Below are 22,453 nucleotides of genomic sequence, written 5' to 3'. Positions count from 1 at the left end.
TCTACAAATAAATACACTTTATTAAATTACTTAAATCGTTAGCATAAAACAGATCTTTTGGATTAGTAGTAATTCTGTTTTTCTTATTCAGACAAATGAATGGCCTTTAGAAAGCTTTTGCGAAGAACTTTGCAATGACCTTTTTAATCCCTCCTGGGAGGTAAGATTTCTTCATTCCAACTTCTCTCAGCTCTACTTTTTTTTTTTTTTTTGCTAATAAAGGGAGTCATGTCCAGCACAGTCTGCTTTGTTAGGGTCCCTATTCTTCCTTGTGTACCTCTCAGAACTACTGACCCAGGCACTTCATATCAATCACCTTCTAAGTAGAAAACTTGAGACAGATTTTTATCTTTCATACACATTTTGGTCATATTTCTTTAGTGAACTGTTCATTTCTTTTCATTTTTTTTTAGCTGTAGTATAAGGACTTGCATATCTCTCCTAAATAGTAAAACTTCTTTTTTAAGTGGACAGTTTTGATTAAGAGCAGTAGTTTCCAAACCAGCTTTTTAGTCTCAGAAATACTTATTTCAGTCTCAGAAATGTCTTTTTTTTTTTTTTTAAAGATTTTATTTATTTATTTGACAGAGATCACAAGTAGGCAGAGAGGCAGGCAGAGAGGGGAGCGGGAAGCAGGCTCCCTGCTGAGCAGAAAGCCTGATGTGAGGCTCAATCCCAGGACCCTGAGATCATGACCTGAGCTGAAGGCAGAGGCTTAACCCACTGAGCCACCCAGGTGCCCCTCAGAAATAAATCTTGATCAGATCCTAATATGTAAAAGAGATGAAAGTGAAGTACCTCTGATTGAAGTTGAAGATTGGTGGTCTCAAAGCATTCTGTCCTGCGTTGGTTGGCTTCTGGGTAATTTAAAAAGCACTGCTTTGGAATACCTTTTAGCATTTCTGTTCCTTGGTGTATTTCTGTTTAAAGTTATTCAAGTCTTAAATTGAGTCTTGAATACGTGAGTGCAGCATCAGTGGCCCGTTTCCTTCTTTCGATGACACTTCAGAAGGCCACAGGGTGACAGTGAGGCATTAGTCATGAGACAGTTGAATTATTTTCTTTTCACATTTATCCTGGTAGGTTTGGAACTTAGTTTTAACATATATATTTCTAAAATATTGATGTTGGAGTTAGATGATAATGCTGAATGCAGGTAAAGGGTAGGGAAGTGACAGCCAAATAGATTATTATCCCAGAAGGATTTTAGAATAATTGTGTTCTTAGTTTGATTTTAGAACAATTTGACATAACCAAATTTTGAAATTAATATATGTAATTTTTCTTAGAGAACAGAAGAAAAACATTTTTTTGAAGTGTAACTTAAGTTTATTCTGATTTCTTAAAAATTTAATATCCTTTTTCATATGGAAGAAGAGTTAAACTCAGTTTCTTAAGCATTTAGTCTCTGACATTTTTTTCTTGTTTTTAGGTTCGGCATGGTGCTGGCACTGGACTTAGGGAAATCCTTAAAGCTCATGGAAAAAGTGGTGGTAAAATGGGAGATAGCACTTTAGAAGAGGTAAGTGTAGTAAAGGACTGGTTATTATGAAGTTTCAGTAGTTGGCTTCTTTTCCCAAGACAGGGAAGTTACAGAGTTTGGGCCATGACATAGAAATGATAAATAGTTAATAATAAGAAATATGGAAAGATGAATATGAGGAAGAAAGTAAAAAGGTTAGGAAGAAGTCTGTTTGTTAACAGAAAGAATGAGTTCGTGGGAAAGATATGTTCAGAAACATTGAGTGGAAAAATATGTAGAAACAGGAGTATTTGAGCAGGATATAATGGACTGGGAAGTAAAGTAAGGAATAAGAGGATAGTTTGGAGGTCACTAAGCAATATGATTGGTGTAGCATGAGATGCTGGTAATAGGATAGATAATAGATACATGACAGATAAGATTGAAATCAGAGCACCTTTGAGTAGTTTCTTAATTTCTTTTGCAGTGCAAGTAACATAATAGAATTCATGAATTTTAAAGATTTTGGTATGGTATGTTTGAACTTAATCAACAAATATGATGTGGTTAATATTAAAGGTAATAATTGGGACTATGCTATGTTTTGGTTATTGTCAGACTAAAATAGTCTGTCCCAATATTTTAGTTTTGATTTTGGACCTGATGTTTCCTCAGTCCCCAATATGAAGTATGATCTTGATCTGTTAACTAAAAAATGATTGTTTTAACAGATGATTCAGCAGCATCAAGAGTGGTTGGAAGACTTAGTTATTAGACTCCTTTGTGTTTTTGCATTAGACAGATTTGGAGACTTTGTTTCTGATGAAGTAAGTATCGCCAAAAGGAGGCTTTGCCCAATCAAATTTCAAATTCAACAGAGAAAGTTTTTTGTAAATATGAGTTTTCTTCCTTTCTCATTCACAGGTTGTGGCACCAGTTCGTGAAACTTGTGCTCAGACATTAGGTGTGGTGTTAAAACACATGAATGAAACAGGAGTTCATAAGACTGTGGATGTGCTGCTTAAGTTACTTACACAAGAACAATGGGAAGTTAGGCATGGTGGTTTGCTAGGAATAAAGTATGCTTTGGCAGTTCGTCAGGTAAATACTTCAGTTTTTGAAGCATGTATGGGAGAGGTTTTTTTCCCCTCTTAGTTTACTTTCATTAATTATAGATTCTTCATGTTCTAAGATTTGCCTTCTTGAGGTAGTGTCACAGAACTAGGTGGAGCTAATAATTAAAGTATAAATCAAAAGATGGTTTGTTAGGTTTGAAAACTTGTTCCTGTTTTATAGCAAGACCAGTTCTCAGGGAGGTTTCCTAGTGTATGATCATAGGAGTAGCCTGGGTGGGCTAGCTCTTTTGGGGAGATTGAAAAAATAGGTTGGAGTTAGGAGAAGCAGGAAAGGATGGCTTTCCTGCCTTCTTCTCTCATACCGCTTTTGGTTATCTTGGTGTTGAATAAGGAATAGAAGCTGAGGTTCCAGCACCTCAACATAGCCTTACCTTGAAAACATGTTCTGATGTTTTAAGCCACATTGAATAATAAAGTACTTGATACTCTTGTAGTCTTTTTCAAATGGAATTAGTTACACATAGGCTTCTATTAAGTTATTTTTCTTTGTTTATATGACTTTTTTTTTTTTTTTTTTTTAGATTTTTATTTGTTAGAGAGTGAGTGAGCACTAGTGGTGGGGGGAGCCAGAGGGAGAAGCACATTCCCTGCTGAGCAGGGAGACGGATGTAGGGCTCAATCCCAGGACCCCAAGATCATGACCTGAGCTGAAGGCAGATGCTTAACTGACTCAGCCACGCAGATGCCCCGTGTGATTCCTTTTTAATAAAGATTGGGATTCATGAGGTGCCTGACTGTCTCAGTCAGAAGGGTATGTGACTTGTGATCTCAGGATTGTGAGTTCGAGCCCTACGTTGGGTGTAGAGATTACTTAAATAAGTTAACTTAAAAAAAAGATTAGGATTGGGGTGCCTGGGTGGCTCAGTGGGTTAAAGCCTCTGCCTTCAGCTCAGGTCATGATCCCAGGGTCCTGGGATCGAGCCCCGCATCAGGCTCTCCACTCAGCAGGAAGCCTGCTTCCCTGCCTCTCTGCCTACTTGTGATCTCTGTCTGTCAAATAAATAAATAAAATCTTTTAAAAAAAAAGATTAGGATTTATGCTTTCTTATAGTAAATTTAATAAAAAATGTTTAAGCACAATAATTTAATTGCAAAAAATTAATTTATTTTGATGTACTATTTTACAGGATGTAATTAATACTTTATTGCCTAAAGTTTTAACTAGAATAATTGAAGGACTTCAGGACCTTGATGATGATGTCAGAGCTGTTGCTGCAGCATCATTAGTACCTGTGGTAGAAAGCCTTGTGTATCTTCAGACACAGAAGGTAAATTAAATATTTTTGCATTTTCTTCTACAGAGCTTGTTTACATTCGGGGTGTAGAGTATTTAGGAAAAAACAGTATTTTTTACTCCTTCATCCTCCATTTTTTAAATTTTATTTTATCTTTAAGTAATCTCTACACACAACATGGGGCTCATACTTAGAACTCTGAGTTTGAGAGTGTCATGTTCTATCATCTGAGTCAGCCAGACACCCCATCCTCTATTTTTTTTTTTTTTTAAGATTTTATTTATTTATTTGCCAGAGAGAGAGCAAGAGTGAGAAAGTGAGTGAGCATAAGCAGGGGGAGCAGCAGGCAGAGGGAGAAGCAGGCTCCCCACTGAGCAGGGAGCCTGATGTGGGACTCGATCCCAGGACCCTGGGATCATGACCTGAGCTGAAGGCAGATGCTTAACCAACTGAGCCACCTTGGCGTCCCCTATCCTCTATTTTTCTTATGATAGATTGTGCTCTGATGTGTACAATTTCACTTACATATTATCCTTGAAGGAGTGAACTTTGTCTACTAATCCACTTCCCTTTCATGTACAGAATATACATAGGGAACATCTTTGAGAAGAAAGCAACCATTTCTTCTTTATTTCACTCCTGGTTTTCAGACACACGGGATTCTTTTTTTTATTTTGATTTTGGTTTTGGCTTTAGATTTTTTTAATCTGGTTTCATTTTTTGAAATGGCCTCTTTTACGATCTGTCTGACTTTTTTTTCTATTATTAAAACCAGAACACATATATTTGGAAGTGCAGCAAGCAGTATTTACTTAAAAGCTCAAAAACTAAATTTGTCTTTTCGTGATGATTAGTATTGTTTTAAATATATTAAAGTTACTTTACACAGAGGGTCATGTCTTGTGTGTGTACACTGTATTGTTTTCAGAGTTTGTTTTTTTACATAAAATAGAGTATTGGCATAAAATGGAGTATTGGCTATCTTAATTCCTGAATTCTCCCTTACATTATAAGCCTGATAAGAAAGGGAAGTGGGAAGTGCCAAAGTAGAGTTGAGTGGCATTTAAAGAGGAATAGAAAATTACTAAAGGCAAATAATGTCTCCTTAATTTTGCTCAAAACTGGTACTGTCAAAGGCATGGGGATTGTAAATGTTTTTGAATCATTAGGGGCTACAGTCTGGCGTGGCTTGTGGATATTTTGTGTAAAATAAATAAATGTTTTCTTAATAACTGATCTTATAGGTACCCTTCATTATAAATACATTATGGGATGCTCTTCTGGAACTAGATGATCTTACAGCTTCAACAAATAGTATTATGACTCTTCTTTCATCCTTATTAACTTATCCTCAGGTCCAACAATGCAGGTAATTATTTGTAGTTAGTGGGAGTAAAGTAAAAAGTGTTTACATACATTTCCAGATAATGAAACCTAAAAATGAAAGTCTAGCATCTTTAAGAACAGCACCATAAGCTGGGGATGTCAAAGACTACTATTTTCAAGCAGCCTTTTCTTTTACTCTCTAACCACCAGGACATTTGGGGCAGGAAGGTAAAAAGGTCATATTCTTTACCCCAGGGCTATTTTGGTTATATAATTTTTCATCTTGCTCATCCTATGATAGTTAACTTCAGAAATAGAATCAGTGCATATTATCTTTATCTCTAGCCCCAGAATTTAGAATTTCAGCTTTATTTAGAGACATTTAGCTAAAGAATTATCATTGAATATCAGCATTACATTTTCCAAAATTTGCTCCTCTGTGAACTTTTTCTTTTTTTTTAATGTCTTTTTTTTTTTTTTAAGATTTTATTTATTTACTTGACAGAGAGAGAGATCACACAAGCAGGCAGAGTGGCAGGCAGAGGCAGAGGGAGAAACAGGCTCCCCACTAAGCAGGGAGCCTGATGTGGGACTTAATCCCACCTGAGCCGAAGGCAGAGGCTTTAACCCGCTGAGCCACCCAGGCATCCCTGAACTTTTTCTTGTAATGTTCCTTCCAGCTCTTGCTCTTGACTTCAATAATTACTCATCAGGAAGGGAATACATAATAATGTAATATAATGTCTAAAGGTAGAGATTGAGTGAGGCCAAACATAAACCAAAAATTTTAAGTGTCACCTGTTTTCCTCTCCTGATAATTGAAATAAAGTTCAGCTAATTAATGTTTTCCCTACCTTTTAGACTGCCACTGAATTATACTGTTTCTATTAACAGTATCTTTGGATGAAAAAAAAATAGCACACACACACAAAAATAGTATCTTTGGAGATATTGAAGAAAAAATTCATATGCAACTTTAAAAACCACAGATGAAAAAATTAAGTACTGTTCATTCTTAGCCTAGTGAGGATGTTTTGTGAATATTCATATGATTATGATTATAAATGATTTCTGGCTCTTTGAGATGTATTAAAAATATGTACAGAATATTTCAAATAATACTGAACCTTCTGGGAACATTCAGTGTTAAATTTAGGCCAGTAGGACAGCCTACAAGTTGGGATAGCAAAGTAAGTGCCTGTAAAAGCAAAGGAAGAGAAAAAGTGGTAGTGCATATATGGGATTTTATAATTTTCAGGTACTTTCAATTAGTAGTGAAAACTATAGGGATTTTTTTTTTTTTTTAAGATTTTATTTATTTATTTGACAGAGAGAGACACAGCAAGAGAGGGAACACAAGCAGGAGGAGTGGGAGAGGGAGAAGCAGGCTTCCTGCCGGGCAGGGAGCCTGATGTGGGACTCCATCCCAAGACCCTGGGATCATGACCTGAGCCGAAGGCAGATGCTTAACAACTGAGCCACCCAGGCACCCCAGAAGCTATAGGGTTTAAATGAGTTCATCTATGTGAATGCCCTTTTCAAGCTGCAAAATGCAAGAGTTTTTAATTATCCTAAATCAGAAGTTGTCAAACTTTTACTGCGAAAGCCCAGATGGTGGTAGTTTTGGTTTTGTAGGCCATATCATCATTGTCAAAACTACTTAGCTGTGTCATTGTAGTGCAAACCAGCCATAGAGAGCACATAAAGGAGTGAACATGGCTGTGTTCCAGTAAAACTTTATTTAAAAAAAAAAAGCGGGTGGAGTGGGTTTGGACTATGAGCCTTTATTAACAGCAGCCCTAAATAAGGACTTAGGACTTAAAAAAAACAAACAAACTGAATAGTGTCAGGAAAGCTAGATAATATAAGAAAATGAAAATTCCGTTAATTCAATGTGAAATAATAAAGGTTTTAATTTTTTTCGAAGTTGCGTTTTTGGAAAATTTGCTTCTTATGTTATATTTGGCAGATACTTTCTAGCTTATGTAAGAAATGCAGCATGTCTTTGGGAGCATGAGCAGTTATACTATTAAGACTTTGTTATAATGCTTTTACATGGATCAAGTCTGTTTTAGCATCTCTGTGCATGTGTTTAAGTTAGAATTTTATAAGTAAATTTACTAAATGTGTAAGTAAATGTAAGAAGTGATGTTCATATAAACCTGCAAGTAATGAATATAGTGTTAAAAGATAGGCCTCCTCAGGAACCACAAAAGAATATATAGTTACACTTGCTGTATTCTTTTTTATTCATGCCTTTTTCTATGGAGTTACATATTTCAAATGCTATTTATAGATCATTTCCTAATCCAAGGTAATTTTTATAAATGCTCGTGGTTGTGGCAGGAATTCTGTGGTCCAAGTTGTTAGCACTGATGTGGCTTTGCATGTTTTTCCACTTAAATTCTAATCTGTGAAGGAAGATAGTTGAGGTTTCCTTTTTTTTTTTTGAGGTTTCTTAGTAATGCTAAATCAAGATGAAAAATTTCAAAACTACTACTATACCACCTCTTGCTCATTTGATATGTGACAGAGGTGACCCCAAAGGGGAATGTAAGTTCTGTGCATCTAATGATTACCCATTGGGGTTCACCATGGGAAAGAAGAAACAATTAACAATCTTGATTTTGTGTAGCCTGATTGCCAGTTGAGATACATGCCCCATTTTCATGAGTAAGGACAGATTGAAAATAAGGGCAGTTATATTAGAAAATTCTTATTTTAAGAAGGTAATTCATGGCATTAGTGCCATAGAACTTAACGTTAATATTTTTTTTATGACTATGTTTGCTCTGGCTACTCTGGTGCTATAGTAACAGTTCTGAATGAGGATTGTAAATGAATGTTCTTATGAAACTTGTATGTTTTTAGAATTTATCCATCAAGAAGGATACTAGGTTCACAAGGTCATGTTTAGATAATGTACCAACAGAGTTTCAGCTGAGAATGAGTAAGATTAATCTGTGTTTTCTTTATTAGTATTCAGCAGTCACTCACAGTTTTAGTTCCACGTGTCTGGCCTTTTTTGCATCACACTATATCATCAGTTCGAAGAGCAGCTTTGGAGACTCTATTTACGTTATTATCAACACAGGACCAGGTAAGAACTATAGTGATCTTGAAATTATATAAAATAAGGCTGTATTTGGAGTTCTACAGTATGACCCCTAAAGACTGATGATGAAATTGCTAGGCACTTGCCTCCTCTTAAGAATTACTTAATCTTGGGCGCCTGGGTGGCTCAGTTGGTTAAGTGTCTGCCTTTGGCTCACATCATGATCCCAGGATCCTGGGATCACGTCCCGCATTGGGCAGGAGTCTGCTTCTTCCTCTGCCCCTCCTCCCCCTGGTTCTATCATTCTCTCTCACTCTCAAATAAATAAAATCTTTCAAAAAAAATTATTATTTATTTGAGAGAAAGAGAGTGGGCACACAGAAGCAGGGGTTAGGATCAGAGGGAGAGTAAGGAGCAGATTCCCTGCTTCGCAGGGAGCTTCGTGTAGGACTCAATCCCAGGACCCTGGGATCATGACCTGAGCCAAAGGCAAATGCTTAACCACTGAGCCATCCAGGCACCCAAGAATTACTTAATCTTAAGAGCATGGTATTTCCAAGGGTAGTGTACTTCAGGAGTCATTTTCCCTTTTTATAAGCATTTCCCCTGCTTATAAAACGTCAGATTTCTATTTTAAAAATAACAGTAGGTCAAACAAAATACTAGAATTTGGGGATCCATTCTGACATGCTGTTATTTGTGGGTACCACAGTTTGAGCCAGTCATCTTTAAAAAGCAGTGGTTGATTATTTATTTTTAGACAATAGATTATAGTATGGGTATATGTCTCTCCTATGTTCATTAATCATGCATTTCTCTGTGAATTAGGAATATTAAAAAAGGTGGGGAGATATTCCATGTGGACTTGCTTTAATATGCAGCATGGTATTGTGTTGCACTTCTGTGACTTAGTATGTGTAAATTTTGTTTTGCCTTATTTTTTTTATTTTATCTAATCACAATCTTCTGAGGAAGAACTGTCAGGTTTGTTTTATAATCCTCAGTTGATCAGGCATGACAAAACTGTCATGGGTTCTTCTGAATTTTCACTTCATTTCAGTTTTGTGGTTTTGTCTAAATGTTTTGATGGAAGTATTCTTAAATTTACTTTGGTTATTAGCCCTCTTGAAGTTACCAGATTTCTTCACTTCATGTTGTTCTTTATTTTTCTAATAGACTTTACTTTTTTTTTTAAGATTTAATTTATTTATTTGACAGACAGAAATCACAAGTAGGTGGAGAGGGAGGCAGAGAGAGAGGGGGAAGCAGGCTCCACGCTGAGCAGAGACCCCGATGTGGGGCTTGATTCTAGCAGGCTGGAATCATGACCGAGCCGAAGGCAGAGGCTCTAACCCACTGAGCCACCCAGGCGCCCCAATAGACTTTACTTTTAAGAGCAGTTTTAAGTTTACTGAAAAATTGAGTGAAAAGTACATGGTTTGTTTGTTTTTTTTTTTTTTTAGTACATAGTTCCTAATATGCCCCTGTATGCGTGTATACACACACACACACAGTGTGTATTGTAATGTAGTACGTTTGTTATACTTGATGAACCAGTATTGATCCATTTAAAAAATTTTTTTTGGCAGGGGGGAGTGCACAGAGAGAGAAAACCTTAAGCAGGCTCCATGCGCAGCATGGAGCCTTATGTGGAGCTTGATCTCCCAACTCTGAGATCATGACCTGAGCTGAAATCAAGAGACAGATACTTAACGAGCTGAGCCACCTAGGCACCCCAGTCTTGATCCATTATCACTAACTAAAGTCCCTAGTTTACATCAGAGTTCACTCTTTGTATTGTAGATTCTATAGGTTTTGACAAATGCCGAGTGGTATGTATCCCCCATTACAGTATCATACAAAATAGTTTCATTGCCCTAAAAAAATTCCTTTGCTCCATCTATGGATCCCTCTTTTCTTCCTCCCAAATTCTTAACAATCACTTCTTTTTTTGGTCTCCATAGTTTAGACTTTTCCAGCATGTCAAATAGTTGGAATCATGTAATATGTAGCCTTTTGAGATTGGCTTGTTTCATTTAGCCATGTGAAATTAAAGTTTCTTTATGTCTTTTTGTGGTCTGATGACTCATTTCTTTTTATCACCAAATAATATTTTATTGTATGGATGTACCACAGTTCATTTACTCACCTATTGAAGGGTATCTTGGTTACTTCCTATTTTGGGGAATTAAGAATAAAGTTTTTTTTAAAGATTTTATTTATATGAGAAAGTGTACATGCACACGAGCAGAAGAAGGGGCAGAGGGAGAGGGTGAGAAAGAAGCAGACTTTCCTCTGAGGAGCCTGATGCGGGGCTGGATCCCAGGACCCTGGGATCATGACCTGAGCTAAAGTCAGACACTTAACCAACTAAGCCACCCAGGCGCCCATGAATAAAGTTTTAAACATTCATGTGGAGGTTCTTGTATGGGCACAAGTTTTCAGTGCACTTAGGTAAACACCAAAGAGCACAAGCAGTATGTTTAATTTTATAAGAAAGTGTCTTCCAGGGGCCCCTGGGTGGCTCAGTGGGTTAAAGCCTCTGCCTTCGGCTCAGGTCATGATCCCAGGGTCCTGGGATCAAGCCCCGCATCGGGCTACTTGTGATCTCTGTCTGTCAAATAAATAAATAAAATCTTAAAAAAGAAAGAAAGAAAGAGTCTTCCGGAATTGGCTTATCATTTTGAATTACCCTCAGCAGTGAACAAGAATTCTTGTTGCTTCACATCCTCATCAGCACTGCATGTTGTCAGTGTTACAGATTTTAGCCTTTCTAATAAGTGTGTAGTGGTATCTTATTGATTAAATTTGCAATTTCCCAGTGATATATGATGTTGAGCATCTTTTCATATGCTTATTTGCCATCTGTATCTCTTCTTCAGTGAAATATCTATTCAAGTCTTTTCCCTTTTTTGAAATTGAGTTGTTTTCTTACTCTTGAATTTTAAGATTTCTTTGTGTATTTTTTTTTTTAACGTTTATTTATTTTCTCTATACCCAGCGTGGGGTTTGAACTCATGACCACAAGATGAAGAGTTCCATGCTCTTCTGACTGAACCAGCCAGGTGTCCCCTTTGTGTGTTTTGGATATGAGTCCCACATTGTTCTTTTAAGCCTTTCTGATCTTTGTAGGGTGATTAAACCATTTGCAGGCTCTTTTTAACTTATTTTGGTGGTTTTTACTTATTTACTTAGTAGTTTATTTACTAAAGTTATTTATTTTAGTAGTTTATAGTATTAGGGGCAAAAAGTATTATATGTAAATGACTTTTTAAAAATAAACAAACTTTTAAACCAAAAACAGCTAACATTAAAATGATTGACACACCTGATCATGATCTTAAACTGTATTAAACATAAAGTAATATTTTTCGATGAATCAACCCACTGATACTATTTGTTGGTTATCAGTTTTTATGTGGTGTTATTTATGGTATAGTGTAGGAGTGTTGTGATAGATAAGAGCCACTGCTGTTAGTGATTAAACTATTCCTTTTCAGTTGCTCTTTCCTACTTTTTTTCTCTCATTTGTCAATTGTGACTTCTCATTCTTGTTAGTCTTACAGTGTGGTATTTTGTCTTATATTTAAAAATTTTTCACAGTTTAGATAAAATCCCATGATTGTTCCAGATCCTCTTTCATATCTTTTAGCCCTGAAATAAGTGTTGATACTGGCTATTAAAATTACATGGTCGTGAAAACATGTTTGTGTTCTGTGCTGTTGCTTTTCTTATCCAGGACTTACTATTTTTGTCTTTTGAATTTGCCTTTACGGGCTTGTAAATGAAAACTTTAGCCCTGGATATACAAAGAATTGATGATGACTCTTGGTCATATACCAAAATTCTTAACTGTCTTTGTGATTTGTAGCATGTTAGCCACCATTTATGCATAGGTCTTCAAAATTTGTTAAATAAATTTGTATAAAATTCTGTGCAGGGTGTTTTGAGAAATTTTTTAAAAATCTAATGTTCTTATTCTTACCTTGTAAAAGTTTACAGTCTAATCGTGACAAGACTCTTCCAATGTAAGTTTAATAACCCCTGCAAAGAGTTAAATAATGGAAGAGCAGAATATGAGAGGTGTCAGAAAGCAACACTGAGGGCTAGAGTAAGTCCTGAAAGACCAGGAGGATTTTGGGTGATAAGGTTAAAAAAGTAATCTTCTCCTCTCCCTCTTCAATGTCTAATATCTTCAATTGCACTTTTACAAACATACCATTTTTCTGAGTAATAGATCAGTTTCAAATTAGACAAGTATACAGAATGTGTTTTGGAACAAAGAGCTTTTCCGGTCCACTCCCTTTAGACATTTAAATGTATCCTCCTTTTGCATTTTTCTTCGTTATTCTGGTATGTGCATGATCCTTTATTTTTTGAGTTTTAATGTTTGTTGTGTTTCTGGTACCCTTTTGTGTTAGTTATCTATGCCTTTAACTTCTTTATCTCTCCTTAAAAATTTTTAATGGTATCACTAATGAAATTTCCCATTTCTGTCTAGCTTATATCTTCAGATTGTCTCTTTACTGAAAGTCACACTGGTAGCAAAACTTAATGTTGATACATATAAAATATTTTGTGCTTTGTCACTGTCCTGAGCCTTGCTTTCCATATTCTCACTGTTGAAGACTTAGAGCTGTGGAATTTATTACCCACTCTCAATACATCCCAGTTTTGGCCCCCACATAAATCCTTTACTGTATTTATTTGGTTTTTCTGTTTTGTTTTTTGTTTTGTTTTTCCAAATAATAGTATAAAGCCAAACCCTTTTAGAAAACTTTTCTCAGGGTATCTGGGTGTCTCAGTTGATCAAGTGTCTGTCTTTAGCTCAGATCATGATCTCAGAGTCCTGGGATCAAGCCCTGCATCGGGCTCTCTGCTCATTGGGGAGCCTGCTGCTTCCTCTTGCTCTGCCTCTCCCCTCCAGTTGTTCTCTCTCAAATAAATAAAATCCTAAAAAAAAACTTTTCTCAAGACCACCACGTATCCCCATTTTTTAATTTTGGCAAGTTTTTAAAATAGACAAAAGAGCAGGGAATTATAAAGTAAGATTTATATATCCACCATCCAGTTATAATTCTGTTTTGTTTGCTTCAAGATTTTGTAACCAAAATATTAAGAATAAGTTGTAATCCCCTTAGAACTTCACCTGTTTTCTAGTTTACCCACATTCTCCTTTGTGTATATTTATAAAAAATAGTATCCTACTTTCCTTAGTAGTTTGCTCCTTATGGTTTGGAATCAGGTTTTGTATCTTTAGTTTCTACACAGTAACAATAAGGATACTTTGGGGGACTATAGCCTCAGTTACTTGCAAATTGGTTAGTAATTTGTTACTGCCTAGTACATTAGAATTAAATTCCTGTCTCTCGATCTTCTGTTATTTGGCTCTTGTCAATCCTTTCCCTGCTATTTCCTAATATATAACCTAGAGTGAAGAAAAATTTCCAAGTCCACCGTGTATCCCAGCTGTAACCAGGTTATTTTATTTGATGATAATTTTTTTTTACTGTAACAATGTTATATTTATTTGATGAATTTGTTTAAAAATTCAGTATAGTTAACATACAGCATTATATCATGTTCAGGTATACAATATAGTGACTCAATAATTCTATATATTACCCAGTGTTCATCAAGGTAAGTGTACTCTTAATCCCCTTCATCTGTTTTACCCATCTTCCATGTGGTAACCATCAGTTTGTTCTCTATGGTTGAGTCTGGGTTTTGGTTTATCTGTCATTTTTTTTGTTGTTCGTTTGTTTTCTTTCTTAAATTCCACATATGAGTGAAGTCATATAGTATTTGTCTTTCTTTGACTTAGCATTATATCTCTAGATCCATCCATGTTGTTGTAAATGGCAAGATTTCATTTTTATGGCTGAGTAATGGTGTGTGTGTATACACAGAGGTACGTATACGTACCCACCCTACATTTCCTTTATCCATTTATATATCGATGGACGATGGGCTGCTTCCGTATTTTGACTGTTGTAAATATTGCTGCAATAAACTTAGAGGTGCATGTATCTTTTTGAATTAATGCTTTCATATTCTTTGGGTAAATATTCAGCAGAGCAATTACTGGATCATGTGGTAGTTCTATTTTTAACTTTTTGAGAAACCTCCGTACTCTTCTCCACAGTGGCTGCACCAGTTTGCATTCCCACCTACAGTGCCCAAGGATTCCTTTTTCTCCACATCCTTGCCAGCCCCTTTTGTTTCTTGCTTTGTTGATTTTAGCCATTCTGACAGGTGTGAGGTGATATTTCATTGTAGTTTTGATTTGCATTTCCCTGATGATGAGTGATGTTGAGCATCTTTTCATGTGTGTGTTGGCCATCTGTATGTCTTCTTTGGAAAATGTTTCTTCATGTCTTCTGCCCATTTTTTAATTGAATTATTTTGGGGGGGTTGGCGTTGTTTTCTTAAGTTCTATAACTATTTTGGGTACTAACCCTTTATTGAATATGTCATTGGGAAATATCTTCTCCCATTCAATAGGCTGCTTTTAGTTTTGTTGATTGTTTGCTTTGCTATGCAGAAGCTCTTTATTTTGGTGTAGTCCCAATAGTTTATTTTTGCTTTTGTTTTCCTTGCCTGAGGAGACATACCTAAAAAAATGTTGCTGCAGAGGGTGTCAGAGAAGTTAATGCCTGTGCTCTCTTCTAGGATTTTTATGGCTTCAGGTTCAAATTTAGGTCCTTAATCCATTTTGAGTTTTATTTTTGTGTATGGTGTAAGAAGGTGGTCCAGTTTCATTCTTTTGCATGTAACTGTCTAGTTTTCCCAACATTATTTGTGGAAAAGATTGTCTTTTCCCCAGCACATATTGTTGCCTCCTTTATGAAAGTTTAATGACCCTATAATCATGCGTTTATTTCTGGCTCCTTTTTGTTTAATTGATATATGTATTTGTGTGCCACCACCATACTGTTTTTTGGGTTTTTTTTGTTTAAGATTTTATTTATTTGACAGACAAGTAGGCAGAGAGGCAGGCAGAGAGAGAGGGAGGGAACAGGCTCCCTGCTGAGCAGAGACCCCAATTCCAGGCTCCATCCCAGGACCTTGACATCATGACCTCATGCCGAAGGCAGAGGCTTAACCCACTGAACCACCCAGGTGCCCCCACCATACTGTTTTGATTACAGCTTTGTAGTATAACTTGAAATCTAGGAATGTGATACTTCCAGTTTTGTACTTCTTTTTTAGGATAACTTTGGCTAGTCAGGGTCGTTTGTAGTTCCATACAAGTTTTAGGAATGTTTGTAATAGTTCTGTGAAAAATGCTTTGGTTTTTTTAATAGGGATTGCGTTGAATCTGTAGACTGCTTTGGGTGGTATTTTTTAACGTCTTTAACATTTTTAACATTTAAACATTTTAACAATATTTGTTCGTCCAGTCCATTGCCTTTTCATTTGTGTCATTTTCAATTTCTTTCATCAGTGTTTTATTTTTCAGAGTACAGGTCTTTCATTTCCTTGGTTAATTGTATTTCTAGGTATTTTATTATTTTTAGTGCAGTTGTAAGTGGGATTATTTTCTTAATTTCTCTTTCTGTTGCTTCATTATTGCTGTATAGAAATGCAGATTTCTGTATATTGATTTTGTATCCTGTGCCCTTACTGAATTCATTTATCAATTCTAGTAAGTTTTTTGTGGAGTCCTTAGAGTTTTCTCAGTATAGTATCATGTTATCTGCAAATAGTTTTATTTTTTCTTTACCTATTTGGATGCCTTTTGATTCCTTTGATGAGAGTATTTGGCACATGGCTCATCACCGGCCCCCTACAATTCCTTCTACACATAACCATTGTCCTTCCAAAATATCATCTCCCTTGTTTCCTCTTTCTGTCTTTACTTCAGGGAACAGGTGCTGCAAAATAGTTCCAACTTCTGCAGCTCACTGTGATTTTTTTTAATCTAAAGTCATTAATAAGTGAACACTTAATGGTTATTGTTACTTCTGTGATCTCAACAACATTATTTGCTTTCTGAGAAAATAGAGTAAACCATGTCTGATAGTTCTATCTGTTACTTATTCTTTGCCACAGCATTTCCTGATGGTTACTCATGTTCTTAAATTTTTAAAAAAGATTTTTATATATCTATTTGAGAGAGAGCGAGCATGCGCATGAGTGGGGGTATAGGCAGAGTGAGAAGCAGACTCCCCCATGAGCAAGGAGCCAGACATGGAGCTCAGTCGCAGGACCTTGAGATCATGAAGGCAGACGGTTTTAGCCACCCAGGCACCCCTCCTCGTGGTTACTGTTGATTGCTTCATAGCTATCTGCAAACTATCTTGTAATACAAGTTCAGTCTCTTATTTGCAGTTTTGAAATCCAAAGATTTTTTGTAAGGTGGATCAACTTACAAAACTACTTATTTGGTGGAAAAACGTGTTCATTCTGAAGAGAGACTGTTCATAGGTCTTTATCCTACTAAATGTGCCCATTCACAAATTTTGCTTCAGAAATATTAACATACTTTATTTGGGTGCTACCTCAGACCCTGTTGAGGATATTATATAGCATGCAGCACATACAACTTCATTATTTTAAAATTAGAAAAATTCTGAATTTCAAAACATACTTGGCCCCAGAGAATTTGGATGAGAAATGACAGACCTGTGGTGATAAAAATCTGTTTTTTCTTTAACTTGCCTTACTTATTCTGAGCTGCTTTCTATCACTATTGTTTCTTTAGTGGTGTAATGAAAAGATCGCTTAACTAAGTAAAGAATCTGGGTTTTAACCTCGGCTCTACTGTTTGTTAAATTTATGACCTTGGTCAAGTATTTTAACCCTTCTGGCGATAATCTCCATCCAGTCTTTCTCAGAGTTATATGGGCTAAGTAAGAGAATATACATGAAAGTGCTTTAAGATATTAATGCTATAAAAATATAAATAATAGTACATTGTAAGAACAATAATTAACACTTCCGATTCTGGGAATTCTTTCCTGAACAGTTTGGATTTAAATATCATTCTTATACCTCATATATAAATGAATGATATTTAATTAATAATAATAATAATAATAATAATAATAATCCAAGTTACTATTGAGGGCTTAATTTATGCTGTGAACCCTGGTAAGCATGTAACATGGGTGGCTACTGCCATTCCTGTATTGCAGATGAGGGAACTGATGACCAAAAATTAAACTTCCACTAGTTTGTGTACCTACACAACTCACAGTAAGTTATTTGGCTCAGACTCAGGTCCAGTTCTGGCTGACTTTCAGTTTTAAATTTTACCTGGAGACAAAATGGATTAAGTGTCTATTGAATTGCTTTTTCACTTTTGTATATGAAGTCATCTTAAGTACAAAGTGAAAAAAATGAACCCATCTTTAAATTACTGGTAGTTCTATTCTGGTTTCATTTTCTAACTTCTCAACGCTTTCCTCTCAATAACTGCAATGTTGAGGCTAAACCTGGCTCTACCTCAGTACAACAATACCCCTTAAAGACTGATGCCTTTATTTCCTTGAAAGTATTCTGATTATCTTCAGGAATTTTTTTGTTTTGTTTTGCTTTATGAAACCGGAAGATTTTATAACAAAAATGTCCTTAATCTTAAAATTTATCCCATGCTGAGTATGTATGTAGGCATGTACATCTCTAAAATATCCTTAAATAAAATGACAGTTAATACCATAGCATCTGTGATGTTAACATGTGAAAGTATTGGCAAGCCTGGCTTCTTAGGGAGCATTAAATAAGAACTTTTAGGCAAACCAAATTAGGGCATAAAATCAAGGTGTAACGTTTTTTTGTTAAACTGGCAGTTTGGCAATCAAAGTGAGGGACTTTACCACTTGATTTTTCCTTTCTGTATTGTCTCTTTAGCCTATGACTGTGTTTATACATAAAGAGTATATCTATGAGTCTGTATGTCTATCAGTGAACTACTTTACTGGAATATCAGGGTAACTAGCATTGTTACCAATAAGTGTTGTAGCTAGAACTTGACTCCTCAATCTAGAAAAATATGTTGGACATCAGTCTTTTGTTCTCCTGACTGGGTCAACTTTTCCGTTCTACTTGTATCACAGCCAGTTTATGAGTCATTCCAAAATTTCAGTTACATACAACATTGACTTGTTTGAAAGGTATGCTTTAGCATGAAAATTTAGCATGAAAAAAATATATATATATGAGATCAAGTTGGAATCTGAGGATCTAGGATGTAAGAAATGTTTCATAAGCATATGTAGAGAGGAAAAGAAAGACCAAAAGAACATATTTAACTAAGATTGGCATTAGAGAACATTAGCATAATTAGGTATTGGCCAGATTTTGCAAAGCCAAGAGCAAAGGTTAAATATTTAGTAAATATTGGTAGTAAATATTAGTTGGATAAATGAATAGAACAGGGTTTATAAATTATAAATTATAATAATTTATATAATAAATTACATAATTATAAATTATGTAAATACAGAGCTTGGTTCATTTTTGTGTGTGTGGGTTTTTTTTTTCCCCCCTTTTGGCATTGGGCCAAAATGGGATTTCAGACCAAATTAATGAAAGAACTCAGTGTGATTCATCACTTTATGGTATCTTTTTTCCAAATCTCCTCCCTTGCAACCCCAAATCATTTGATATGGAGATAAGAAATGATGATGAATTTGCCTACAGGCAGGAATCAGCTGTTCATGTGAGTGATGATCAGACTGCTGCTTTTTTCCACATCTGACCCTTTTGTGGGAAGGTAAAAGATGGGGCATAGCAAAAGGGTACTGGTAAAAGCTTACTCTGTCTGTCAATTTTGCAAATTAGGGATTTATTACCAACTACAGTTGTGAGAGATTTCACATATTACTAACTACTCTCTGACATGGACCATTTCCTATAAGAAATTATGGATTTATTCAACAAATATTTTAGTGCCTACTATGTGCTTACAATTTTTGGATACTGATCAGTGAAAAACAAGGTCCCTGCCCTCTGTAGAGCTTAAAACAGGAAACTAAACAAGACAGGAGAAAAACAGACAACTAGACAAGCTCTAATAACATAAAGAGGTTAAGTACCTGATAGGGGAAGTGGATGATGCTGTTGGATCCTACCTAGTGAAGTGAGTGAAGGTTAGGGAAGGTACCCTTCCTGTTAAAAGTGAAGATTAAGCCAAGATCTGAAGAATGAGTAGAATTTTCATAGTAGCAGGTGAAGAACAGGGTCAGGAAGGAACAGGATGTGAAACTCTGGAAGCAAGAGAGTGCATGATGGCACTAAAGAGGAAGTGAAAGGAAATTGGCTGGAGGGTAGTGTGAAGGGGTATAGATGGCTGGAAGTTTCACCTTGGTTGTCTGGAACAGTGAATGGTCCGATAGTCCTCTATTTCCGTTTTTATCTACTCTATTCTGAGTTCCGGGAAGGCCGAATACAGCAAGAAACATCATTCTTAATAAAACAACTGGGAAGAAACCACCCCATCTGTGTCATACTCCATAACCATCAGTCATTTTCTTCAGTAATTCCCACAAATGCCCCTCTGCCTCATCTGATGCTCATTACAAAAATGTTGGGGACTACATTTAGCACTAATGTGAAGTGCTAGTAATACTCTTTTAATTATTTAACACAGACCAAAAAATTTTTTTCAAAAGCCTTGTAAAGCTTAAATTCACTTATGACTTGAGTAATAGTGTTCCGGATTATAGTTAAACTTGGTCAAGTAAACACACTGTGGTAGGAATTTTTCTGTATTTTAGTTTACACTGTGCTAGACTAATGCTAAATGGTCATCAGCACTTTGTAGATATTCCCTAAGATTAGGGGGGATATTTTTGATAAGTAGAATCCTAGTTAGTAGCATATAAAAGTCTGTTAACTTTTAAAAAAGTCCCAGAGAGAGGAATTTGAAGGAGGATAATTTCTAAAGGACTGAAAAATAGTAATACACTCTTCACTGTAACCTGTTCCTTCCCCCACCAATCTAATTAAATAAACCTACAAATACAAAGCAACAGCCTTAGATCTCCTGCCTCAATAATTGTCTCCTGAAAGACAGGTGCAAAATTAGTGAAAATAAGTGGGTCAGCTTTCAGTTTTGCAAGATACAGATTGGCCCTGGATGGGCCAGATTATACCTTGCAGTATTTTAAGATAATACTAATAGTGAGCTAAAGCTGCATTACTTTTTGCACCGATGTTGAAAAGGAGATGCTTGCACATTGTTCAGGTGAAGTGAATTTGGCCTTCAGGTGTTTTCCCAGTCTTGTCTTGTATTTTCTACTAAGTGGACTTCATGCTGTGCTCCTAGAGAATCTGCATTTTAAAAATACTAATTCTTATGATACTTAATTTCTCCAGACCATTGGAATAACCATTGGAATAATATTACCCAGTAGAACCCTTTTGATAAAGCTGTACCTACCATCTTTTTTGGTAACACTTGTATTATTTGACTTGTAGCTCTTCAAATAAGCTAACACCTAAGAAATCTATGCTATAGATTTGATGCTGTTTTTGTTTTCAGAACTCTTCATCTTGGCTTATACCTATCCTGCCTGATATGCTGCGACACATTTTTCAGTTTTGTGTTTTAGAAAGCAGCCAGGAAATTCTGGACCTCATTCACAAGGTACACAGTGAATATATCGGTATTCTTTTCCCCAGTAACTTAGTAGATTTTTAAGTTTTTTCATAATTGCTGTACTCTTGTTGGTCAGAGATTTTAAAAAATTGGAAATCAACACATTTGAAAAGTGTGGAGATCTATGAGACAAGGAAATAGGATTCTTAAGGAGTATAATAGTTAAGTCTACTAGACAAGTGTTTTAAGCACTTTCTTCTGATAGCCTCAATACAGAAAATAAAATGAAGAAAAAACTGTTTTTCTGTATCACTTATTTTGCTGTTCATCTGTATGGTTATTGATTCTGCAAGTATCCTTTGGGATTCATTGGTAATATATAGAATCTGATTTTTGTGGTTTAGATTTATTTTTTCCTCTTAGCAAGATTGGTTGTATGTGTTAGAATCTTTAAAGAAGAGTAATTTGATATATTTAATAATGTTTATGGAGGAAGATGGTACTGTTGTAATTCAGTCTTGAACTGTTGTCACTGAGGCAGCTCATTGTTAATAGCCTTGGATTAACAGTGGTGTTATTTCTGTCTATTTTTAGTTACATTTATGTTTGGCATCAAGAAAGGTACCTTATTAAGATCATGAATCAACAACTTTAAGTTGTTCTCTTTATTTATACTAGGATCTTACCACCTCTAACTTTAGCAGAGGTTATATATTAGGAACTGTTATGTCTTGAAGTGTGTGTGCGCGTGTGTTGTTCTTTTTTTTTTTTTAATATTTATTTATTTGAGAGAGAGTGCGCGCATGCATGAGTTGGGGGAGGGGCAGAGGGAGAGGGAGAGGAAGACTCCCTGCTTAGAAGGGAGCCTAGCCTGGGGCTCCATCCCAGGACCGCAAGATCATGACCTGAGCCAAAAGCAGATGCTTAACCAACAGAGCTACTCAGGTGCCCCCAAAGCATGTGTGTTGAATATAGGGCTGCATTAGTGTCAAGCTTTATGATATATGCAGAGGATTTTAATGACTGGAATTTTGACAACTTTTATTGTTATGGGTATCTTATATTTTAAATTTAAGATTTTCATAAAATATTGAAGGAAATTCTTTCTGTTCCTCTCTTTAAAACTTCCTTTTGTGTTTTTTAGTATACAGACCTATCAAGCAATATTTTAAAATGAGCCTTTATATTGACTTTTTAAAATTCATCTCTGTACTATTTCCTTTTTTTTTTTTTTTTTTTTTTTTGCAATTCAGTGTCCCTAAAAATAAGTATTAGGTCTTATTAACCCTCACTAGGAAAATTTCACTTTTCATGTTTCTCTTTCACTCTGTAGGTTTGGATGGAACTGTTGAGCAAAGCTTCAGTTCAGTATGTGGTAGCAGCCGCCTGTCCATGGATGGGAGCTTGGCTTTGCTTAATGATGCAGCCTTCTCATTTACCTATTGATTTAAATATGTTGCTAGAAGTAAAAGCCAGAGCCAAGGTAAGTGTAGAGGGACATAATGTCTTTATATGTTCAGCTCTAATTAATATGGTAACCATGTAAGAAATTTGTATCTTTATTTTAATTAAGTGTGATTTAATTAATGTACAGAGAAATTATTTTGTGAGGACCTTTACAAATGCCTAATAATTTTAATGTGTTAAAATTTTGTGAAAAGAACTGTATTTTATTGGGAGAACAAATGAGAG

The 22,453-nt window shown here is 35.7% G+C and overlaps 1 protein-coding gene across 1 annotated transcript in view; it reads left to right on the top strand.

The window, feature by feature from the left end:
- Positions 1 to 22,453, top strand: part of BTAF1 (B-TFIID TATA-box binding protein associated factor 1) — a 97,474-nt gene that overhangs the window by 35,803 nt on the left and 39,218 nt on the right. The window contains exons 8-16 of the mRNA XM_080823317.1: positions 92 to 160; positions 1,433 to 1,522; positions 2,194 to 2,289; positions 2,387 to 2,563; positions 3,726 to 3,866; positions 5,078 to 5,202; positions 8,139 to 8,259; positions 20,705 to 20,809; positions 22,095 to 22,244. Coding sequence (XP_080679443.1) covers positions 92 to 160; positions 1,433 to 1,522; positions 2,194 to 2,289; positions 2,387 to 2,563; positions 3,726 to 3,866; positions 5,078 to 5,202; positions 8,139 to 8,259; positions 20,705 to 20,809; positions 22,095 to 22,244 — 1,074 coding nt within the window. The remainder of the gene's footprint in view (positions 1 to 91; positions 161 to 1,432; positions 1,523 to 2,193; positions 2,290 to 2,386; positions 2,564 to 3,725; positions 3,867 to 5,077; positions 5,203 to 8,138; positions 8,260 to 20,704; positions 20,810 to 22,094; positions 22,245 to 22,453) is intronic.

Source organism: Martes martes, assembly GCF_963455335.1.
Source record: "Martes martes genome assembly, chromosome: 14".
In the NCBI taxonomy this organism is placed as follows: domain Eukaryota; kingdom Metazoa; phylum Chordata; class Mammalia; order Carnivora; family Mustelidae; genus Martes; species Martes martes.
Note: the sequence above shows the minus strand (reverse complement) of the source record. Positions and strands in the feature narration are given on the sequence as shown.